The sequence below is a fragment of the Seriola lalandi genome, unplaced genomic scaffold (assembly GCF_002814215.2).
Source record: "Seriola lalandi dorsalis isolate HSWRI2012SDOR001 ecotype SW California unplaced genomic scaffold, Sedor1 jcf7180002054875, whole genome shotgun sequence".
NCBI lineage: Eukaryota > Metazoa > Chordata > Actinopteri > Carangiformes > Carangidae > Seriola > Seriola lalandi.
This window is the reverse complement of record NW_019525428.1, coordinates 1096622-1116335: the sequence shown is the minus strand read 5'-3', so window position 1 is coordinate 1116335 and position 19714 is coordinate 1096622. Positions and strand designations below refer to the sequence as shown.

General features: G+C 41.5%; 2 protein-coding genes across 4 annotated transcripts in view; both read right to left on the bottom strand.

Annotated features, from left to right (window-relative positions):
* Positions 1–457: 457 nt before the first annotated feature.
* On the bottom strand, positions 458–7074 carry lgals9l3 (lectin, galactoside-binding, soluble, 9 (galectin 9)-like 3). The gene is made up of 8 exons (XM_023428427.2): positions 6917–7074; positions 6066–6154; positions 4887–5094; positions 4552–4671; positions 4242–4373; positions 3819–3907; positions 1010–1166; positions 458–903 (listed from the first exon to the last, which is right to left on the bottom strand). Exons 1-8 carry the CDS (start codon positions 6950–6952, stop codon positions 757–759), a joined length of 978 nt encoding a protein of 325 aa, XP_023284195.1. The 5' UTR covers positions 6953–7074; the 3' UTR covers positions 458–756.
* A 3908-nt stretch (positions 7075–10982) lies between these two features.
* Positions 10983–19714, bottom strand: part of LOC111671350 (kinase suppressor of Ras 1-like) — a 38690-nt gene continuing 29958 nt past the window's right edge. For all 3 annotated transcript variants that reach the window (XM_023428463.2, XM_023428465.2, XM_023428464.2), the window contains 12 exons: positions 19327–19439; positions 18973–19147; positions 18045–18102; positions 17330–17381; positions 16767–17021; positions 16484–16680; positions 16275–16371; positions 15564–15697; positions 15287–15418; positions 14809–14944; positions 13759–13892; positions 10983–13145 (listed from right to left, as the gene is read on the bottom strand). In XM_023428463.2, coding sequence (XP_023284231.1) covers positions 13058–13145; positions 13759–13892; positions 14809–14944; positions 15287–15418; positions 15564–15697; positions 16275–16371; positions 16484–16680; positions 16767–17021; positions 17330–17381; positions 18045–18102; positions 18973–19147; positions 19327–19439 — 1571 coding nt within the window. In that variant the 3' untranslated portion in view covers positions 10983–13057. The remainder of the gene's footprint in view (positions 13146–13758; positions 13893–14808; positions 14945–15286; positions 15419–15563; positions 15698–16274; positions 16372–16483; positions 16681–16766; positions 17022–17329; positions 17382–18044; positions 18103–18972; positions 19148–19326; positions 19440–19714) is intronic.

Below are 19714 nucleotides of genomic sequence, written 5' to 3'. Positions count from 1 at the left end.
GCTAGAGTAGCTTTAGCTTTTAGTTTTAGCATTTAGCACAAAGCCCCATGCTGTTTTTACAGAACCTTCAGCTGTGTAAAAGACAGAGAATGTAATCTCATAATATTTATGTTTGTTCTCTTTCACGGTCATCGTGAAAGACTAACTTTTATTCAGTGGCCTAGGTCTGATAGGTGGTTGGTGGTTGTTCTGTTTGTATTTGTGTTTATGTGCACCGAAAACACATCATAAATATACCTTAACCAAAAGACAAACTTAGTCAATGACAAAAGAAAGTTATTAAAAATTCATGTCACATAGAAAAGTTGCTTTCTTGCAGGCTGTGGTTTTGCTGCAGCTGTGGTAAATTTGTTGGCCACATAGATTGACTGATTAAAACGTAGTTATCTACAGTAGCTGCTTTGTCTTTTACCTAATCAGGCTCCAGCAGGAAATAGTTCATCACACCATCAACACCTGTTGTGACAATAAGGTTTAATTTCAATGTTTCACAAAGCATTAACGATTACACAGTATTTCAAATCCACATTTTGACAGTTTCATTTTCTTCGCTGGTGGATTTGTTTCTTTCCACTTCAGCGACAACCAGATAATAATATAGAAATGAGAATGATTACTTGTAGTATGAATACACAGGAGGTAATTATGTGATACCCAGTGAATACCCAAAGTAATCAAGGAGCATGAATTAATTGATAAATGCAATTGCTGTGGTTTTGTGGCGATTGTACGGCGTCAGCCCCAGGTCCCGGATCTTTACACAATCACAGAGGACAAAGTGATGTCACCGCCAATCTCCAGGGTGGTGATTTGTTGGAGGTGAGTGAAACGGTGCTTGTAGTTGTGCGTCTGCATCCCGTTGACCACGATCCTGAAGGAGTGACCTTCACAGCAGATGGTCAACTGAAAGACAGAGACACAGCAAACTCGTACAAACTTGTTTTTGAACATGACGTGGATGATGATGTTATCTCTGCGTGCACCGTCAGCGCAGTGTTTGCAGCCGTACCGAGAAAGGTTGCCCCTGGCGGAAAGGCATCCCTCCACCTCGCTCCTCGGGGCCCCACTGCTCCCACTGCTTTGTGTTTCGAACCACCACGTTCTCGCTGAAACGTGGGTTGTAATGCAGAGCGATGCCAGACTGATAGCTGAGATTCACGTGGAACCTGAGAGGAGACACAGAGGAGAGGCGTGAGGACAACATCACACTGGACCAACGTTGCAGATAATGGTCCGTTTCCCCGTCTCTCAGCTGATGTGAACAGTTGTACAATGTCTTCAGTAGTTGTGCAGGAGCTTTTTCGAGTCTAGGAACATTTTTCTAATGATCATATTAAGTGTCAGCTCAGATTGTGAATTGCATTTCTTAGTTAAAGTTAGTTAAAGTTATGTTTTTGGCCACTTTATACCTTTATCAGATAGAGGCAGAATTCAGGCAGAGGGTAGGGGAACGACATGCAGCAAAGTGAAGGTAGTCGGGCCGGGGACTCGCTGCTCAGGAGATTTGAGCCCTAACCATTCGGCCATCAAGACGCTGCAGTGAACTTTTTTTTTTTAAGTATATTTTTTTGGACTTTTATGCCTTTAATGGACAGCACAGTGGAGAGTGACAGGAAACAGGGAGGCAGAGAGAGGGGGAATGACATGCAGCGAAAGGCCGTCCGATGCGGGATTCGAACCAGGGCCAACTGCAGCAAGGACTGTAGCCTCTACACATGGGGCGCCTGCTTAAACCACTAAGCTACACGACACCCCAGTGAACTGCATTTTCAACTGAAAATCTGCATCAAAACTGGAGACGTTGGTTTGAAATATGTGGAGTTCACCAGGTAAGAAGGGTCTAATGTAAAAACTCAATGGAGTAGCATTATAGGAAGCGAAGGATCCTAAAAGTCTGAATATTTCAACCTTTGCTGCTTTGACTCTGACCACTTTCATTCGTTTCCTGTGAATCTATTGAATTGTAATTTGAAATCAGTGGAGTGACCCTTTAAACAGCTGGGAAATACAAGTACTGTAAAATGCATGTATTTATTACTGTATTATTGTCTTTAAAGACAATAATGTCTTTATACATGTTAATAAGCTGCACACATAGAGGAAATTCTGAGTTAAATTTCATCACATACCAGCCAAGATAGCAATGTAATGAAATACTGTATAAGTGTAGATGAATTAAAACCACATTAAAAACAGCTCGAGTAACGTCACTGAGTCTGAACTGTATCATCTCTTTATAAATGATTCTCTGAGGAAATCAAATTCCCAGCGTTGGTTGTTTTTTGATGCTTTGGTTTGTTTTGGGAGCTTGAACCGTTTGTTTCTTATCAAACTGTGTAAAACAGTTTTTCTTCACAATGTGGAAACAGTGGTCACTTCCTGTTTTGAGAACAATCCCTGCTACGGGAAAAACTGAACAATAAGCGCAGTTCACGCATCGAGAGTCGCTCAGCATGCAAAGGAGAAAGCAGATCCACCAGATAAATACAGACCATCGACGTGTCAGACGATCCTTATTCTACATGAATAAACATTGTGAAAATGTGATTTGCTTCATCAGTCATCTTCCTGCAGCTGCAGTCAAAGGGGAGGTTCATGTCACCTCATGCAATGATGGTTTCGCGGTTTTTTACATCACCAGATGTTTTGGGGAAATTGTAAACGCTGCTATTAACGTTACATATTCAGTTTCCAAATATGCAGGAGAATGTTTAAACTGCTTGTTCCCCGTCAATGAAACCCAACACGTAGTTATCGTTCCTGCAAGTGGCACTAAAACTGGCACACTTCGTCTGACTCACTCTCTTCCACAGAAAGTCACAGATCTCTCCTGCAGACCTCATGCCAACTCGACTTCAGGGAAATGTGGTTATTTCACCATTGAGAAATACTGCTCCGCAATAAAAAACATACAAGAGCAGTTCCTGTAATTACACAGCCATACGCTTCTCTTCTGTCATTTGCACAATAATTACTATAATTAAGACTGGATGGATGTGGGTTCATGTTAACACGCAATAAATCTTGATTCTCTGCTGGTTAAATTATCACAGCAAATATGAAACTCTAACTCTAAGGGTTGTAATATTCTGTTGTTAGTTATTTAATAAATGGAAACATCAAAAACATCAAGTTAACAAAGTGTCCCCTGAAACAACAATGATGAATCACTTTGCTGTTTCCAGTTGTTTTGTACAGTTCAGATTACATCTATGATTCACAGTAGATCCTTTGTTTGTGGTTCTATACTGAACGACTGCACCGGGATCCGGACGGTTCACTTCACTCAGCTCAGTTTGAGGAGAAAGATTTTACATCCACATACAGAGGAACTCTTTGACCCAGTCCACACAGGAAATGAGCATAAAATAAGTTTGTGAGCTTCTCTGCAGCTGATTAATCCTGTATTATCATTTCATCAGTGCAATGGGATAATTATTAAATTAAACTTCAAAATAAAAGTTAAATAATATACTTTTTGCACTAGTAACTATGTATAATAAACAAGCAGACACTTAATGTAGTCATAACAAACAGCTGTCTTAATTCATCTAAACATTATTTTATATACAATAAATTAGAATAATATTTTTGAAGTGATATTTTATAATAATATTGTGTTAATGCTAATGTCAGTGCAAATATTTATATTATTTTGAATATATATTTGTCTGTATTGTAAAGTGTATATTTTACTGGGTTTGATTTCCTTCCTATTTCTCTCAACTACTCAGGACCGCAGGTCCGAGTCTTCAGGCTTGAGGTGTAAAGTTCATTGGTTTTAAAGTGAAATCCAGCTGCTGATAATGAAGTCAGACCTTGTGGCACTGGGCTGAACAGTCCCCTGGATGGTGATGGTCCTGCCAGGTGTGAGTCCTCCACTGATGATGCTCTTGTATGGAACATTCTGTGCACAGATGGAATAGGAATTCATTATTTATTTTCATTTATTGTTTATTTATGAGGACTTCCTGAACCTTACGCCCTTTGTGTAGTGTTCTGTGTAGTTGCCTTGTGTTCTTTTGGACCGTCCCTAATCCATAGTATACAATCTAAGCAGATTCAGTGAAGTACATTCAAACCATCTAAGGACACCAAAAACTATCCACACAGCGAGATAATACTAGAAGTAAGTGAAAGATCTGTTTATTTTTCTTATGATTTGTGTGACCTGACCCTTTAACTCAACCAAAAAGGATTGTCGCTGCCCCAACGAGAAGCTCTGTGTGCCAGATACTCACAAACATTACAGGAGGAAACCCTGGCTGGGAGGGGAATCCAGGCTGAGGTGGAAATGCCGGATAAGAAGGGAAGCCAGCCTGGGCGGGATAGGCTACATGTGAAGCAAATGCGGGCTGAGCAGGAAATGCCGTCTGTCCGGACAGAAAAAACAGAATGAAACCATTTTAATCTCATTCACATTTCTGTGTTAGTCCTCAGATTCCCTACATGTGGATTTATTTATGAGGTCTGGGATCATTTGTAACAAACTGTACATGAAACACAGTTAATGCCTTATTGGTTTTTAATTAATTCTCCCAACATCCTTACCACAGGGCTCTGGAAGGAAATGGAGGAAATTTCTACTTTCCCGCCTACGGAGATGGTGTCCACTTGTTGAAAGGGAATACGGTGTCTGTAGTCCATGAAGAATTGGCCGTTGACGTTCACCTGGAGCAAGCAAATATTTGTGTTTAATTTCGGGGCACAGAAAAATATTTTACACATAAATAGCTATGTTGGTATTCTCCGCAGGAAGTCAAACACGTTCAGTTGGCGTTGGTGTCCCTCAGGGTCGCCCCTCGTCACAGGCTCGGTTTGTGATTTGTCATGGACAGGATTTTTTTTTGTTTCAGATTATGAAGAGCTCTGGCTCTGGAACAGACCTGGAAGGAATCACGGGAGACGGTGATGAGCAGGCTGAAGGACGAGCCGGCGGGGAACGGAGAGCTGTAATTCCTCTCCTCGCCGCCCCAGCTGCCGTTCTGCAAGGTGTTTGCAACCACATAAGCGGGGTGACTGTCGTACCGCGGGTTGAAGTGGAGAGCAATATTCGCATTGGGTCTAGAACCACACTGGAAATTCACATGGAACCTGGGAAAAACAGAAGTCAATCATTTAATGGCGTAGAAGATACTGACAATCATTTACTTTGTGCTATGGCTTAAAAACGTCTTTCTGCCCTGAGAAGCCTGTATGGAACTTTTTACGTCGTAAACCATGGGAAACAACAACTGATGAAGTCCATATGATACAGTCAAAAGCTCTGGAACAAGCAAGCAAATCAGTTTAGATTGTCTTGCCAACGGCTTTGCAAATGTTTTAGAGGAAGGCAAATGATTTAAATTTAAAGTTAGTCACCAATAATTTATTTTACAAGAAAATGAGTCAGGATTTCTTTAACAGAAATTACAGAATCATAATGACATGAATTATCACTAAGGGTGTGTTTTATCATGAGGAACTGATAATTCATTAAACATAAAGCGACCTCCTGTTAGTCAGACTGAAATGAAGTTATTAACAAACATAAAAGCAGCATATTTCTCATTTTAATAACTTAGTTTTTATATTCTTTTTTTTTATTATATTACTTCATGATCCATTTAAAAATAATGAAAAAAAAAAAAGAAAAAAGGTAATAAGGAAACAATTTAGGACAAGTGAAGTAAATTAAGAAAGTAAATACTTAAAATACCAAACAGAGAAACAAAAAAGAGGAAGAAGTGGGAGGAAGAAAAAGACATTAAACAAATTATATACATGCAGGTGTTACTGTGTGTACCGTATTCACCTTTCCAGTACTTTCATTAATGTGTCCTGTTGCAAACTGATATCAAAAGTAATTATTTCCTAACGATTTGATAAGTAAATATCAAGCCAGTCATTAACAGTAGGTGTCTCTGGTTTGAACCACTCTCTACTTCTACGTTCTCCTTCCACCAGCACAATGTTATGAGTGACAGCTGAGGAATAAAGTAAAGTAAAGCTGTGATGATGATGATGATGATGATGATGATGATGATGATGATGATGATGATGATGATGAAGAAGAGCAGTCTGACCTGTCAGCTCCAGGCAGGACTCGTCCACTGATGCTGATCGACTTCCCCTCCTGCAGCCCGCCATGGATGGATCCAGTGAAGGGGATTCTCTACAGAGGACGGGACTTTACATGAGAACAGCTGCTTTTCATCACATCAGATAAATAATATATTTGTTAATGAAACTGGAAAAGTTTAATCCTACAATCCCAAACATGTAGATGGCGCTGTTGAGTTTTTCTTTCATTAATTTATTAATTTTATTTCCTCCCTTGACATTTCCTCACTGACACATCAAGAAAGAACCAAGAAAGTTGTTTCTTTGTTGTATTTACAGTGCAAATCAGATAAATTTGTGATCTTGGAGTTTTTATTGTATTAATATTATTTTCCCACCAACACGAACAAATGAAGCAAAAATGTCAAATGGCTTCATTTTCCAGCTTCTGCAAGTTTCCTTCTCTCAGTCAAACAAAGGTTATAATCTCATTCAGATTCAGGAAGCAGAACCTGCCATTTGTAGATGATTCACACCGATCTATTATTATAGGATTATTATAAGGTCGTAAAACAAGTAAACGAGAACAGTTCTGAAATAAGTGTTAATTGTGGAAGTGCGTCTGAGCCGAACCTCAGAGCACATCTTAATGATACGCGGAGGATTCTTTAAATTTTGTTTTCGCAAGTATAATTTTTGCCAATCGGGAAAGAAAAGTTCAATTACAACAATTTCCAGCCTAGTTCGTCTGCGCTTCGACCACAGCCAACTCCCGAGTAACGGGTTGAGCCAGAGTCCAGCAGAACAGTCATCACAGTTTTCTCAGGAAAAATAAAGACTTGATGAAAAATACACAGACGCTTGAATCACTTACTGGGTTGTAAAAAGGCGACTGCTGAGTAAAAGCCATTGTTGTAGGTTTTGCTGCGGAGCAGGAAGTGTGCTCTGGACCCTGATGCAAAAATGGAGACTTTTAGTGTCTACGTTACGCCTTTATTCGATAGATAGGTTTCGATTTCTCTGTGGTAGGTGGTGTTTGTTTTAAGACACTGTGAACACAGGCACGTTAAAGTTTCCATTAGCAGGGTTTTTTATCAACTGGGTGAAACTGTCTGAAGCCTGTCGGTCAAACTCTGGACCGGATCCATGAGGTTTATTTCAATGTAAATGTGTCTCACTCCGGTGATTCATGTTAACAGCTTGAAGATGAAGAGGTTTAGTTTGAAGGTGACCTCGCAGAAACACAGGCCGCTGTCCGAGCTCTGGTGTCGGCTTCAAGTCCCTCCGTCCCTCGGTCCACAGTTCGACCAGTCCCATCAGGACCATGCATGTCCTAACTTGTACTCTGAATGTTTGTTCTGATGCATACAGACTTTGTTCTTGTTTCTCTACAATAAAGAGAAAAAAATAACTTTAAATAATTAAAAAAAAAAAAAATGCATGTTTTAACTTGTACTGCTCAAATCTACCCATAAGTCAGTGGTGGAAGAAGATGTGACTGTTTACTCAAGTTAAAGTATCTAATCTCACAGTGTAATTACTTCCTGCCTTCAAAGTCTTACTTAAATTGTATGTTTGTAACTAAACACTCGTTGGTGAGCTTCATATCAGCTCTTAAAAGTGCCATCAACTATTGTTAATTGCTCCCATGTTACTACGGCGACAGCATATTGTTTTTGGGTTGTCCGTCCGTCTGTACGTTGTCGCGGACACAATATCTCAGCAACGCCTCGAAGGAGCTTCTTCAAATTTGGCACAAACATTCACTTGGACTGTTTGATGAACTGATTAAATTTTGGTGGTGGTGGTCAAAGGTCAAAGGTCAAGGTAAGAGTGACCTCACAAAACATGATTTTGACAAGCGTGAGGCGGCAATTCTAGTTCCTTAAACTGTGATATCGTTACTCCCTGCTTGGATTGTTGGATTTTATTAGATTAGATTAGATTAGATTAACTTTATTATGAGGCTGACAGTGACATTATCTATGTCGACTGAACAAAACATTTTGTCTGTGTCTGTTCCACTTTGAACTGAACTTCAGTTCTGGTTCATAGTCCTGGAGTCTTGAATCTGTTTTGCTCGGCTGGTATTCCTGCATCGCCCTCTCCCTCTCTCCTCCTCAGATAAAACAAACACAGTAAAAATACAGGTGCTTGCTCACTGTTGATTTGGTGACACAGGTGTCATTGTTCAGGTGTGTCGATACTCTGTCAGCGTTCAACACAACCCAACGTTGTGGTTTCACCTCGAGTCCTCAAACCTAAACGACCTAAACGCAACAATACGACCTGTAGGAGCGCACTGTTGGCAGGCGTACCAGCCCTTTGTCGTCATGGTAACAATAATAAGGTCTGCATTACCACTAATTCTAACAATAACATTTTTTTAAAAAGCACATAAATTCACTGTAACGAATGAAACAACTCAAACAAGTGAGAAGACGGCTGTGGCTCAGGACGTAGAGCAGGTCATCCACTAATGGGAAGCTCCTCCAGTATATATATAAGTGCAATCCATTTGCACAGAAAATAAATGAAAGGTTCGCTGCAGATTTTGCACAATACTTGTCTAAAAACCCTCCGACATCCTGCAGTTATTTTCCACTGAAATCCTGGAATGACTCATCTAAAAGAATGAAGGAACGTCCTGGATCACCGAGCGTCTCAAAGCAAAACTCAGAAAAGTAAAACTCTTAAAGGCACACACACCTGAGCAAATTGAAACTAACCAGAAGATTGATTAGTGACCAGATGTGTGTAAAGATGATGTCATATTGTCCATACACCCACACACATTAAAGGTGTGATATTAGCTTGATTATTAGTCTAAAGTGAGTATATATAGAGAAGTTCCAGGCCAGTAGAGCAAAGGATGTCAGAAAAGGAAGTGAGTCACTTGATTGTGATTGACTCTTCTCGTTTTATTTATGGACTTTGAACACAAATAAAAAACCATGGTCCTTATCTGTTTACCCTGCAGTATATCTTCTAAACTAAAAATATTCGGACCTTTTGTGTGATTATAGTAAAAGTTACATCAGAAATAAGAGAGGAAGGAAAGTAAAAACACAAACAAGGCTTAAAAAGCAAAGATCTGAAATGGGAAACATTCATTCGGGTTCATCCTCCGCAGATCATGAATATAACAACACAGAATATGAGATATTTCCCACATAATACATGATGGAGGGATGTGACATTGTTTTATATCAGAGTCTTTTATATCAAGACATTTCTCAAAACCAGAATATGATCAGGGTGACTTTTGAACACTGGAAATAAATCATGTACTCATCCCGGCAGTAGCCCCGTGGCACTCAAAATTTCCCTGGAATTTTCTAGTTTATATCAATATTTAGATCAATTCTGTTCTGGGTCCAACTTTCTAATACTTTGTGATGCATTTCTAAACAGTAACTAACAGACATTCTGATGTTTAATAAATCAAGGACGAGTCATGAACCTTTAATATGGAAACTGCAGCTCTCTCATACTGTCCTTCAGGAAAAGACCTGCAGGACACCGAGACTGAGAATCAATCTATTAACAACCTATTGATACGAGGTCAGGCTCCAGGCATGTTGCTCTCTCAGTCCGCCGGGGAAATGAAAGCTACCACGCTTTTATTACAGAAGTTGATGAACAACCAGTCATGCGCTTCACACGAGTGGACTGACTGTAGTTGTTGGGAGGGTGGGAGAGAACGGTGGCATGACCGCAGATAACACACAGCCATATCAGCTGTGGCCAGCAGTGGAGTGTGTGTTGGTCAATGATCAGCCAAGACACGTATTCAACAACAAATTAAACTCTACATTCAGGATGTTCTCATGGTGCAGTTGTGCTTTATGAATTTTGTTAAAATCTCTTATTTACATTTTAAGTGACAAGAAGAAATGAAAAAGTGAAATGGAGCCAAGGGCATGACAGTTAAACGTTATCATGCGTCGGTTATTTCCTTCCCAAATGCTTGGCTACAGGCCACCTTTCTGTTCCTCGTAAACTTCCCCTTCAGTTATTGCACACCGGACAAAAGGTTGTGACAGTACATGACTTACTGTATATTCTGTATTTAAATGTTCCAGTGCTTCTGCAAACTTACAGTATGTCCCACTTATACTGAATAAATATCACGAGAGCAGGAAACAGGAATTTATTACAGTAATATTAAGTTGATAATGAAGCTACATGATAGTAAGTGTTAGCAGAGCTTTTGTTTATGTTGCACTAATCAAAGTTACAAACTCCTTCACAAAAAATGATAAGAATAATAAACAGGCTCAGTTTCTGAATACAGGCTGTGTGCATTTCTCTGTGGACTGAGGCTTTGATACTTTCACAGTATTAATATAGAAGCTAGACCTGATCTATAATCAAAGCACACATTATACTATGCATGGGAGCTTTTAGTGATACAGAGCCAAGACACAGACCTGACTTACTTAAAACCAGCCGTCAGGACTTCTGGAACTTTGTGATGTCACAACAAAGCAGTCACCAAGCCCCTCCTACCTGGACCCACCATCCAAACCTTGCAGGATTTGGTTTCTCTGAGTGTTTTTACCTGAAATCTGCTATATTTTTATTGGATCACTCAGAAAACAGCCAGCCAATCAGCAGAGAGGCTCAGAGCCTCCTCTCTTCTGATTGGCTCACCGACCTGTTGTTACTAGAGCTGCAGAGAGAAGCCTGAGAGAGGAGATGTAAAACTACACTGAGATGGTTTTTATATCTTCTGATGGATCAACACTTCAAAATAAAATACAGAAGAAGAAAATATGGAGCTTTAAACCTGGTCTTGGTTTCAGTTGGACTAGATCTGATATTTGTACTGACTTTAATGTAAGTGGTCTTCAGAACTTGCTTGTATCGGTATATACTATATTATAATATCGTATCCACATGGACTGACTGTGTCACAGAAGGAAGCACACTGAGTCTTTGGAGATCAGCTTTAATGTCTACGGTTGTTCAGACCAGAAGTATCAACAAATCCTGTACAAAAATACTCTACAGATCAACCCCCCCCCACCCTAAAAAAAACCACAAAAAAAAACCAATCAACCGACAACAGTTTCCACAGTGTCTAAAAATCTATACATAAATATGAACGAAGTACCAATCCAAATGGAAACTTGTACAAACATGAGCTCTGTGTATTAAATACAACCTCCAGCACTTTATATACATATATGCATTAGGTTATTATTTGATCATGTTCGATGGGGCTCCGCTGCACCTGTGAAGCCCATTAACAGTCAGTCAGTGTATATTGTGCTCCACACACACACACACACACACACACACACACACACAAACACACACACACATTGTACCACTTCCTGTTCACCAAAATGAACAGGAAGTGGCTACACAGGAAAAAAAGACACACACTTTTCATACTTGAATGAAAACATTATTTTCTGTGTTGTCTTCCAGTTCGCTGACAAAGTGTCGCTCTGATTAAATCTCAGCGGGGGGGGTGTCACTCAGTGGTTTTTCCATTTGATCCATTAATGGCGTCCGATGGATTGGAAAATTGTATCTATTCGTTACAGCAACACAAAGCCAAAGCTGCCCCAAGATACATTTAGAAGCAGCTGTTCATAAATGCCTGAGTTTGAATGCTTCACGCTGCATCGCGTCAAGTATTATTGCAGCGCAGGGAAAGGCAGTGTCTCGCCATTAAGAGGCCACCTCATAGGTCCGAATGGATTATCTAACACCATGGCGATGAAAATACAGTAAAGTATTGATTATTCATATTCTGGGGGAGCACAGACTTCAGAAGATCAGTTCACTCAAATTACAATAATGAACCTTTTTCTCATTAGCTCTTGTGGTGTGTCTCTCCATGTAGATGCTGGTTTTTGTTGGTCCAGGGTCGGAGATATCTGTCTCTGAGATGTATCACAATAAAATGGGAGGTGAACAGCGTTTTATTTTGTAGGGGCTCACGCCAAACTGAACATTACAGTTTATGAAATAAGAACCTGTGGTCTTAATTAAGCGTGTTAGCATGCTAACGATTAGCACTAAACAAGTACAGCTGAGGCTGATGGGAACGTCAGCATTTCTGCTCATAAACCAAAGAATTGGAGAAAGTGATTACACTGTAATTACAACTGCAATTAATCCTCTGGGGACCATGAATGCCTGAGCAAAACTTCATGGGAATCCATCCGGTAGTGGAGATGTTGATATGGACCAAAGTGGCAAAGCTTTCCTGTCGACCGTTTTCACAGGATCTAGTTCCACTCAAAACTGTCCTGGTGTGTTGTAAACTAACGAGGAAATTAGTCAGCGTGGTGCTGTGAAAATAATTTCCCTCACCTCCATACAGACAGACACAGTATCTGTACCTGGAACAAGAAAAACTCATTTGCATGGAGAGATCGCTACAGAAGCCCTGAAAGGCAAGTTGGTTTTTTTGTTTTTTTTTGTGATTTCTTTTTTTTTTTTTTCCACTCGCCTCTCAAGGTTTGTTTTCACAGATGAGAGGAAAACAAGTTCAATGAAAATATCATCTAGTTTTGTAAATTGGGTGAACCAACTGTCCAGATGTAAATCTTGTGCTGACAACCTTGAAATAAATGTTTCTTTACCTCTGCAGTAATTAACCATAGCAGTAACATCTGCAGCCAGCAGCCTTCCAGCTGTGGGGATTTATATTCACAGAGAAGCTTCGACAGACAGTGGTGAGAAAGTGGGAGGAGCAGCAGCAGCGTGGTGTTCTTGTTTTTACAAGATATTTTCATGTGATACGACATTTTCTTCTTATGATTTGATGCCGAATAATTCAATATTTACAAGTTAAGTTTTGGCTTCATCTTGTCACATCACGAAAGTCTCTTGTTGTTTCACAAGAAAAGTTTTTTGTTTTGATGAAATAAATAGAGCGTATCTTCTACAGGCTGGACGTGCTGCTCGAGACAAGAACTCTGAAGAAGACCTCGTCAGCATTTGCGTTTTTTTTTAGTCAAATCCGAACGAGGTTTCAGTTTCAAAGAGGCTCTCAGCTGCTGTACTTGTACATGTATGGGCAGTGTGCACGTAGGCCCTGGTGGCAGTGATCTCTCAGACAGTGATGATGATCCCACGACCTTCACCAGCAGAACAACGGAGTGAAGCAGAACAGAAATCAGGAGCGATGAAGAAACGAGTTGAGCGCATGAACAGACAGAGAGGAACGGAGGCATAGACAGAGGGAGAAAAACGTAGGATCCGAGGGAGACGGCGGAGATCGGGCACAACAGGAACAGGCAGAGGCGGATCGGTCGGCACCCAGAGGAGAGGAAGTGACAGAGAAGGAGAAAGAAGAAGTGAATCTCAGAAACACAAGACAGGAGTGTTACTTCAGGCTGTGAGAAGATAAAGGGAGTGTAGAGAGAGCAGCAACTAAAATGCCATTCAGGTTTAACAGAGTCTTTTTCCCTCAAAATATAAAACAGCAGTCACATTAGTCAAGATCTCTTAACATTAGTCGATACTCAGCAGGACAGCTTCATGATATTCACATTTCTCTATTTACAACATTTCCATTTGATGGATTGCATCTCGGTTCCTTTTAACTGGAACTCTTTTCTGACTTCACGCTTTGGTGACATGAAAATGTAGATTGTGATCATCATATTTACTTATTTTTTTATTGTCGGAGTGAATGATGCGGCGAGCTGCTTCATCCTGGATCATGAAAACTCTTTCTATGATACGTACTCGTTCCTCTTCCAGAAGTGTCCGGGATGGGACAGCCTGCGGTTCAGTTTGGGGAGCCTCTCCAGCATGCCTGTCAGCTGGGTGAACGTCGGCCTGTCGTCCGGCTCCGCCGACCAGCAGGCGGACAGGATCTCCTGCGGGGGGGGGGGGGGGGGGGAAGGAAGAGGATTAACACGTGACCACGGGATGTTTTAGCTGAGGTTTCCATTGATCGGTATGTTAGCCTGCTGCTAGCTTACAACTCGGCTGTGATTGCATCACCAGCGGGTGCACGCTGAGACTCTGGTGATAAATCTAAAAGAGACGTATCTGAAAATCTAGTTCCACTATTGTTGATTCACATCTAACACAATCTGTAAGACTTCAGCAGCTGAGACCACGAAAACCACAAGCTGCAACGATTTTTCACGTTTTCTCTGGGAACAAGAACCTGCGAGTCTGGACAGGTTCATACTGAGTAAGTAGGTCAGAGAGGTGCTGTGGGGGAAGGCTGTTTGGTTAAGGCTTTATAGACACGTAGTAAAATGTTGTTATCATTCAATAAGTTTAATAAAAGTTTAATAAGTTAGTTATTCTATATTCATATGTTTAAGTGTTTCTGCCTGAGACAAGAAGCTTCTCACTCTGGACATTTTCATCAAATGATAAAAGGCAGTTATTGTGAGTTTTCTGACCTATGCCGCATTAAACTCAGTGGGAACATGTTTCCTGCCACAGCAGTTTGCAAGTGTGTCTCCTTGATACACACACACACACACACACACACACACACACACACACACACACACACACACACACACACACTAACCTGCAGTTTCAGGTTCATGCTGTTACAGTAACTTGATGCTAATTCAAGAACATGCACCCCAAATACTGATTGTTCACTAAATGTTAGAGTAACAATTACTTTATGGATCCATTATCTCTGAATCATTTTCTAAAACTTTTCCCGGAACAAACAATTTAATTTGGTAACTTGTTTTATGAAGCAGATATTAAACAGGCTCCAGTGGCCACAGCCATGTTCTTATGTATGTAATCTACACCTACCGTGACCTCCTTGCCCAGGTTGGAATCTGCCAGCACCTTCTTGATGCCCTCGCCGCTGCCCACTTGCCAGATTTTAGCCTCCACAGGTTGCTTGGTGATCGGCCAGTCTCCGACCTGCAGCTCATACCAGACTGTGCTGAAAACGACGCGGCACAAGAATATCGCATCAGGACGACTGGTGACAGTGAAACCGCCTCATATGTTAAACTCTTCTACGACCACGTGTGTCCGTGTGAGTCTAAGCAAACACGGCAAATGGAGTCTGAAGCACACGGAAATAAAGCTTTCAAAAAATGTGAACATACACTAAGAAATAAAAGATGTAGAACAGGTCTGTCTGCTTCCATGAGCTGAACTGGTGGAGTTACACAAAAATGACCGATGCATTAGCATTAGCTTTTACAAATGGTGCATTAGCTTTTTTTTATTTTTTAAATAAAGCACAAACTGAGTGTTAATAAAGATGATGAATCAATACCCAAACGCGTAAACGTCAGCAGCTTTGGAGAAAGGCAGCTGGTCCTCGTCGACCTCTGGGCTCATCTTTCGAACGATCTCTGGAGCCAGGTAGTAGATCCAGCCCTGCGGTATCCGCAACACATTCTTTCTTCTACACACACACACACACACACACACACACACACACACACACACACACACACACACACACACACACACAGGGGCCACATGTAAATTTTTATTTATCTACTTATTTTTTAAGAAACCAGACATTTCTTTGATCCTTCCTCTCGTACCTTCCTTCCTGTACGACTCCAGACATTCCAAACAGGCCGAAGTCCGTGATCACAACCTTGTTGGTGTCGTAGAAGACGTTCTTCGACTTCAGGTCCTTGTGAATGATGCCTTTGGCGTGAAGATAACCCATGCCCTGCGAGAGAGACGGGTCGTGATGCTGAGGCAAGGCTTTCAAATTACTGGCTGCGGTGTGTGTGTGTGTGTGTGTGTGTGTGTGTGTGTGTCTGATTTGTGTTAAAATAAAAATTCAGAATGAGGACAAAAGTCAAGCGGCTGTTTGTTGGTTAAACCTCGGTTTTAGGGTTAGAATGAGGTTTGGGTTAAATTTAGTCAGTAAACAATCATGACCAACACGTGTGTGGAGTGAGATCACAGTTTAAAGTTCTCTCTGGTTGAACGTTAGTGATTAGAAAAAAAAAAGCAACAGGTCAGTAGTAACTGAAAGAAGAAAGGATGGAGCCTCTGAAGCTGTGAGACATTATTATTATGTTTAAATAAAATATCACAAAAACACAAAAAGTGAATTCAAATTGAACATAAATTCTCTTCCTTCGCTTCTTCTTTGTGCATTTCTTTACTGCTGTTTCACACAATCAGCTGACATACCTGAGATAAACCTTCTGTAGACTAAAATCACCTGATGATATCAATATTAGGCTTCAATAAACACCAGTCTGTTGTGTGATCTTTAGCTTTAGCAGCTGTCTCACCTTTACGATCTCCTGTGCAATCTGTCTGGTTTTATTGATGTCCAGCATGGAACCTCGTTCTCTTACAACAGAGTACAGAGTCAAACCTTTACAGAAGCTGAAAACACACAAAATATTGACCATCTGTTACTGGAATATCACGTGGAATCACATGTACGATATTGAAAATCAGCCGCAGAACCGGGCACGGGTTGTTTTTGCAGCTGTACCTGGTGATGATGGCGAGGTGGGGCGGGGCCATGCAGGCGCCCATGAACAGGACGACGTTCTCGTGCCTGGTCTGCCTGTAGTTCATCACCTCCTTCTTGAAGAGCTTCAGGTGATCCTGGTTGTTGCCGTCGACCTCCATCAGGCGGATGGCCACCTCGCCGTGCCAGCGGCCCTTGTGCACCTTCCCCCAGCGACCCTGCACAGTCGCACAGTGTCAGCCGTGATGAGGATATTTCATGTTGTGTGTTTTGTGTGTGTCTGTGTCACGTCTTCCGTCTTCACCTTGCCGATGAGCTCTCCCAGCTGCAGCTGCTCGTACGGGATGTCCCACTCCTGCAGGTAGACGCTGGTCTGGCTGGCTTTACGAGAGATCTGGCCCTTCCAGCGGCCGGCGGCCCCGCGGCGACATATGGAAGACGGCAGGTCCTCGAGCCCGTCCTCGTCACACTCCTCTGTGGGAAAGCTCTTTTTACTGCTGCGCCTGTCAGCTGCTTCCTCGTCCTCCGCTGGGTAGTCTTCCTCCGCCTCCTCTTCCTCCTGGGACACGGAATTGTTTCATTCATTATTACAGTTTATCCGGCACAAAACAGTCGCACTAATGAGTCCAGATCGACAATGGAGTGTGTGTTTGTTTGTATATTTCTTGATTTAAGAACAAAAATATAAGTACATACTTTTTGGCCTCTGGGAATATCACGACAAAATAAAGTTATTTACTGCGCATGGGATCGTTTCCCCACAGTAATAAGCTCCACAGCAGAACACTGGCAGTTCATACAAACCACACAAACACATGTCTATAAATAACACAGGCAACTGATGTAACTCTGACTGTGAACACTCACCCCTCCTTTAACAGCTGGGAGCTGTGTGTCGGTGACGGACACCTGTGACGCTCTGAAGGAACAAACCACAAGAACCGACAAAATTATAATATTTACAGTGACTGAGTTCATGTGCAGGAGATACAGACGCACAGGATTCTCACAGTGGCAGGAGAAAGTAAGTGAACCCTGTGTATTTGTGTTTATGTATGAATTCCCACGTTTATCAAGGTCTCCCTCAGGATGATGAAGAAGCAGCTCTACGAGGAAGACGGGTCCAGACTTCCTCCTGAACACTGAGCAGGTTTCAGGTTCAATCGGTTATTAGATCCAAGGGTTCACTTACTTTTTCCACCAGCACTGAGAACGTTTAATGGTTCTGTTCACACACTTTTTCTTGCCGAAAAAATCTGTGACGTATAAGAATTTCTTTTTTAAACAACAAAACATCACATAAAAAACAGTTTTTCATTAATATATATTATGATTCACATTTCATAAAGATATAAAACCCAGAACATCAACAAACACAATGATGTGTTTGAGAAGTGTGGTGGAAAGTTCAGTGTTAAAATAAACCTGTCAGCGCCCTCTGCTGGTCAAACGGTGTCATGACAACACTGTTTGACATTTCTTGTTACTTGCAGCTGACATGTATGAACCATATCTGTAACGAGCTAATATCAGCTAATCCAGTGCTGTGCACCGTCACGGTGTCAGTGTTGCTGTCTCTTACCCGGACTCATAGTAGCCGACGGACTGTTGAACAGCTGGATACGTGGAGGCAGGAACATCTGTTGGAAAATAGATAAATAATAAAGTTTTCTGCACGAACACAACAGTAACTCTCATCACTCAGAAATGCTGCATTAATACTTTCTACGTGTTACTTAGTGAATTCAGAACAAAAGGATGTTAAATGTCTAAAGATCTTGAACGTTCACAGTCCAATGCAACAGTTTTAACGCAAATAAAGTTAATACAACCTCAGCAGCTAATAGACAAAATTAACTTTTTAAATATTAACACACTGTTATTTTTTATTCCATGATTTAAAAAAAATGTAAAAAATTAAACAGCAGTTGTGACGTGTCAAAAATAGAGAAAGAGTCTTTCTATTCTTGATTTAGGAATTTTATTTGTTTACTCATCTAAAATTGCAAAATGAAACTTCTGGCCCAACACATGCCGCCGTCCTCGGCCCGAGTCTGGCCACATACACTTCCACATCTGGACAGATTCTGGCTTTGATCCTCCAGTGTTGACTGATAGCCTGACGATGTGTGCACCAGAGTTGTTCCAGATGTGGAAGTAGCATCCAAACATCAAGCTGTATATGGGCCAGAATCGGGCCGAGAAACACAAGCATGTGGCCCGACTGTGGGCCGGATCTGTTTCACTATCTGGGATTCAAGTCTTCCGCTGCAGAGGTTTAAAGGAACTTAGGGTATTTAGTTTTAATAAAAAGGACTCCAAAGAGAAGAGTACAAACAGGACGACCTGTTTAAAGTTAAAAAGATCTTCCTTCCAAACTCAAACATCGTCTCATTTCTTTTTATTTGAAGCTCTAGACTAAATGTTAGAAACATCTCTCATCTCAGTATAAACTAATACAACTTCTGCAGGTGAAGAAACTGCCCTGTGTACATGATGCGGCTGCTGACCTGGGAAGTGGAAGCGGTTGTCACGGGAACCCCGCGGTGAAGCGTTGGGTGGGGGGGTGGTGCTGACACTCGGGGGGTTACTCTGCTGGAAATGTGCTGGGGAGGAAGGTGTGGAGGAGGTGGCTGACGACGGGTTACTGCTGGAATCCATCTGGTTCAGAGTGATGGGAGGCTCCTGATGAACACACACACACACACACACACACACACACACACACACACACACACACACACACACACACACACACACGGTTCAACTGATTCAGACATGTGCATTGTCACATCCGGCTCCTCTGGGTAATGTCTAGAAAGGTTCAGGGCTGCAATGCATTGTGGGAAAGCAGCTGTACTTACCCTCTTGGTGATTGCCTTCGGTAAAGTGCCGTACTGCTGCGGGATCTCCGCCGTGTGATCGATCCGGTTATTGATATCCGATGGCACCGACTCCGCCCGGCGCATCCTTGGCACTAAAAGTCAGATTTAAACATCAGCTCGTTGCATCACACTGAATAATGAAGGACGGAAACAACAGACAGGCGACCGTGTGTTCACTGAAACAAATGTACAGCTCATTACGGATAAAATAGTCCATCTTGTTTACAAAAATGTATTCTGAAGTTGATCTGAAGCTGTAGAGACGATAGAAGCTGAGCACAGAAACATGGGCCTGCACCAACGACTCATCTCGTCAGCGGTGAACTGTCATGTCAGCTCTCATTACAGCAGCTGAATGACTCAGTTT